Source organism: Spinacia oleracea, chromosome 1, assembly GCF_020520425.1.
Source record: "Spinacia oleracea cultivar Varoflay chromosome 1, BTI_SOV_V1, whole genome shotgun sequence".
NCBI lineage: Eukaryota > Viridiplantae > Streptophyta > Magnoliopsida > Caryophyllales > Amaranthaceae > Spinacia > Spinacia oleracea.
The window spans coordinates 63,886-67,846 of record NC_079487.1 but is presented as its reverse complement, the minus strand read 5'-3'; the positions used below and the strand labels follow the sequence as shown (position 1 = coordinate 67,846).

Genomic DNA, 3,961 nt, shown 5'->3' with positions numbered 1-3,961 from the left:
AATGTCCGTATTCAAGATTAAGCTTTCAACATCTTCATCATCGCTTAGTACAGCAAGATCAGAGGATTGAACTGAACAAGTGAGAACAAGTTGATCGTCCCAAACAACCTTGTAGTTGAACCAGGCCTATAATCAATCAATCTTCACCTGTAATATTGACTAACTACACAACCAAGAGACTAAAGCCATTTTAACGGGGGGAAAGAGCAAAATAACACCTCCACCCCAAATTTCAGACACAACAGCATTCCCATAAAGTATATTATGGTAAACAGGTACACAAACTCTGAATGACTAGACATAACCAAAGAAATGCAAACATTTCGAGCAAACAAAACTTTTCAAGTAAACATAAAATAACAGCAAAATTTCACAAGTCACTAACAACAAACAAATGCTCGAAAATAAATGTATATTCGACACCAATGATCTCATCAAATTCTGCAAAAAAAACTAGCTTAAGTAACAAGACAATTAGACAAAGGAACCTCTAAGCCTTTAGACGACCATAAAACTTCTGCTTCTCGTTGGTTGTCTGGAAACGACCATGGCCAAACTTGGACGATGTATCAATGAATTTGAGTTTGATCTCCTCAAGGGCAACACGGGATGTTTGCTTTTGGAGAGATTGCCTCAAAGTCACCACTCTCTTCTTTGGACCAACACAGCATCCCTTGATGAGGATGTAATCATCCTTCACCACACCGTAATGAGGGAAACCACCCATTGGAGTGATATCCTTCTCAGTCCTGGTAAATTGTTATAACATAAAATCAGTAACAAAATTAATACGGTTGCATTGCAACAAGTTAACAAACAAATGACTACACTGGTGCTTCATCTTACAACATGGAAAATTGACATAACAATGATAAACCATTCTGCAAAATCAAGAAACAGAATAATAGGAAAGGGTCTTGAAATGAGAATAGACTCTCATATGATTTACTGACCTGTCATACTCGGTCATTGCATTGTGAGTCTCCTGACCATTCTTTCCGAGCTTGTAAATTTTCTTGTTCATTTCAGTACGGTGATGGTACCCATTCTGACCAGCCCTTGCAACAGTGTATGAAACTCTGGCAGGATGCCATGCACCAATACAAGCAACCTTACGCAAACCTCTGTGAGTCTTACGGGGAAGACGAGTAACACCCCAACGAGTGACGACACCTTCATAACCCTTACCCTTGGTCACACCAATGATGTCAATCATCTCATCCTTTTGGAAGACCGCATCGATTGGGATTTGCTTCTCAAAGAAGCCATAGGCGTAGTCAACCTTTTGGGCAATAGTACCACCGTTGACCTGAATTTCCATCAAATGGGCTTTCTTCTGCTTCAAACCCTTCATCTTCCTAATCTGAAAATTTTAAACCATGGGAAATTATATTACGGCAAGATACAGTGACAGCCAGCAAAAGATAAATTAGAGAAACTAACAAGGTTCAAAAAAAAACACAGGAGGCAACAATGTTAATCACAGACCAATACTTAGTTTCTGAATCAATCAGTAATCCATAAACATCAAGTTGCACAGGAGAGCATATGTTACCTGATTGTGAGCCAAGACTCTGACAACAGTGGCATACTTCTTCATTTTCTCAAGCTGAGATTGGATGTCTTTTTTGCCCTCGTCACTCTCATATTTCTTAGAATACTTGGTGAATGCCTTCTTCTTGGACTTGCACCAGTTCTTGTAGAACCTTCTCCTGAGCTCCTCACTCAAATGTTGGGCCCATACAGTGTTCAAAGTACGCAGACCGCGAGGAGTCTTCACATAACCAACAACACCAACAACCACCATAGGAGGGGTCTCAATGATGGTCACAGCCTCACAGGTTTCTTTCTTGTGTAACTCTACATTATAAATATTGAGTTAGGACAAATGAACATCAGCACCAAATTGTTCTTATGAAACGGAAGACAAACAGGACTCTGAACATACTTGATCCTGGCTTCTCGACCTCCCTAACAATGTGGGTCATACCAGCCTTGTTACCAAGGAAGGCAGTCAAATGTGGTGCCTTGCTTGTATCATCCTTGGGGAAAGCCTTCACTGTGGAATCAATTCAAAACATACAACAGGATATCAGTTTCCATCCCTGAAGAAGTTTCAAATAAAAATCCAAACATAGCATACAGCGCATACAACACAAAAGTTAAATAAATAATGCACCAAATTCGCAACACATAGATTCATTTAATCAAATTCAAAAAGAAATAACAGGATATTAGTTTCCATTCCTCGAAGAAGTTTAAACATAAAGCATTCATTAAACACAAGAAAAAATATTAATGAATACACAAATAATACACCAAAGTCGCAACAAATCCATTCATTTGTGAGTTTTATAATCTTCTAATAAGAACCATATAGAATAGAATAGGCTCTCTATAACCATTTAAACAAACACAAGTCATTATCAAAACAAGGTATAAATGACCTAAACCTGCCTGCCATGATAGAGTGCATAATTCTTCCATTCAACTCAGAACACAGATAAAAAAACATATAGCAAATCTGACACATGGGATAAAGGGGGAAGATCTTACCCTTTCCTCTGTGGCGAGCGGCCCTCTTCCTAGGAAGAAACCCTAGGGAACCGTGTCTGGGGTGCTCAAACTTCCTGTGAGACATCTTACTCTTTCCTTACCTGTGATAACAAGACGAACAAATCAAATTAGATTCTCACTTCAAACATGATAAATCAACATCTGCGCATCTTTTACAAGACTTCAAATTTCTTCAATCTAGCAAAGGAGTGACTAAACAAAATAATTATGAATATAAAACATTGAGAAACAAAACAGCAAGAGTAGCAACAAAAATGATTAGGCATGATAAAATGGAACATACAACAACAATCAAACAACTATTTGAACCTAAATTTGAAGAAATAAGAAGAAGAAAAGAGGGGAATTACAGAAATCGGAGAGGAATGCGAAGGATATTAGAGGAGAGAGAAAAAACCTGAGGGCAGGCGACTGTGATAAACAATATATGGAAGATTGAAAAATAGGGTTCCTTGTTATTGGGCTGGACTTGCGGTTCCATTTGCGCAGGTTTTAACCCAGCCCGAATCCATTAGAAATCAATTTACGTATTACATTTCAGAAACCGAATCAGACCGGTTTGGCCCGACTTGTCGGGATACTAAAAGAAAGGAAATCAATGTTGTTGTGGGGTTTTTCCGGTGAGATACCTGGGAGGTTTCTTGGTAACTTTTACAGATTAAACAAGATTGTATTTTTATAGAGAGAGAAAGTAGAGAGAAGGCAGAGCAGCAATTGCTCTAGAATGTATTGATTGTGACCCCTTTTTCTAGGGAAGTGGGAATATTTATAGTACTAGGTTTTAGGGGGAATGACCTAATATTCCCCTTACATGATTGGCTGGGGAATGGGAGGAGGACACGTGTCCTTTCTCCTTACAATTCTCTGGTCTCTTTTGGCAATAGTGGGCTGTTTGGGCCTATTGTGCTTAGTTATTCACTTGGGATACATACTAATTAAGCCCCTTTCCAGATATAGGTTTTATACATACATTTATACACACTTAAATACATACATTGTAGATACCTAGATTAATACTCATGCCTCGGAGTAGACTTCGTATGATTTCTGCTTGGGGGGCGCAATACGTGCCATGTGTCACGTCCTCATTGGTACACGAAGGCACGGTAATTTTGCCCACAACATTTGCCCCTCAAGAAGGGCATTTCTGGAAACACATTCCGGGTATCGCTTCTTGACTCTTGTTTTGCATCTTCATCTTTGGGCCAGGTGTTGAGATGGTGACACGTGTCACCTTTCTCCATTTTGCCCCTCCCTATATATAGAGGTGAGGGGGGTAAATTTCATTTTTTACATTTCATTTTCACAGAGCTTTCATAGGCGATTTCCGGCGTGTTCCTACCACCATCAGGCGATTTCCGGCCACCACGAGACTAATCCTTTT

The 3,961-nt window shown here is 39.3% G+C and overlaps 1 protein-coding gene across 2 annotated transcripts; it reads right to left on the bottom strand.

Moving 5' to 3' along the window:
* Positions 1–321: 321 nt before the first annotated feature.
* On the bottom strand, positions 322–3,035 carry LOC110777930 (60S ribosomal protein L3). 2 transcript variants are annotated; one of them, XM_056834939.1, is made up of 6 exons: positions 2,975–3,035; positions 2,557–2,657; positions 1,949–2,059; positions 1,556–1,860; positions 954–1,363; positions 322–749 (listed from the first exon to the last, which is right to left on the bottom strand). In XM_056834939.1, the coding sequence occupies exons 2-6, from the start codon at positions 2,639–2,641 to the stop codon at positions 491–493; spliced, it is 1,170 nt and encodes a 389-aa protein (XP_056690917.1). In that variant the 5' UTR covers positions 2,642–2,657; positions 2,975–3,035; the 3' UTR covers positions 322–490. The 2 variants fall into 2 exon arrangements, with proteins under 2 accessions (XP_056690917.1, XP_021838199.1); XM_021982507.2 differs by having other exon boundaries at positions 2,928–3,002.
* Positions 3,036–3,961: the final 926 nt, after the last annotated feature.

What these genes read in the sequence shown, in the direction of transcription:
- LOC110777930 (XM_056834939.1), bottom strand. Translation starts at nt 2,641, where the DNA reads ATGTCTCACAGGAAGTTTGAGCACCCCAGACACGGTTCCCTAGGGTTT. An exon ending in CGCTCGCCACAGAGGAAAGG is followed by an intron (nt 2,060 to 2,556) that starts GTAAGATCTTCC and finishes TTGATTCCACAG; the next exon opens with TGAAGGCTTTCCCCAAGGAT. An exon ending in GCAATGACCGAGTATGACAG is followed by an intron (nt 750 to 953) that starts GTCAGTAAATCA and finishes ACAATTTACCAG; the next exon opens with GACTGAGAAGGATATCACTC.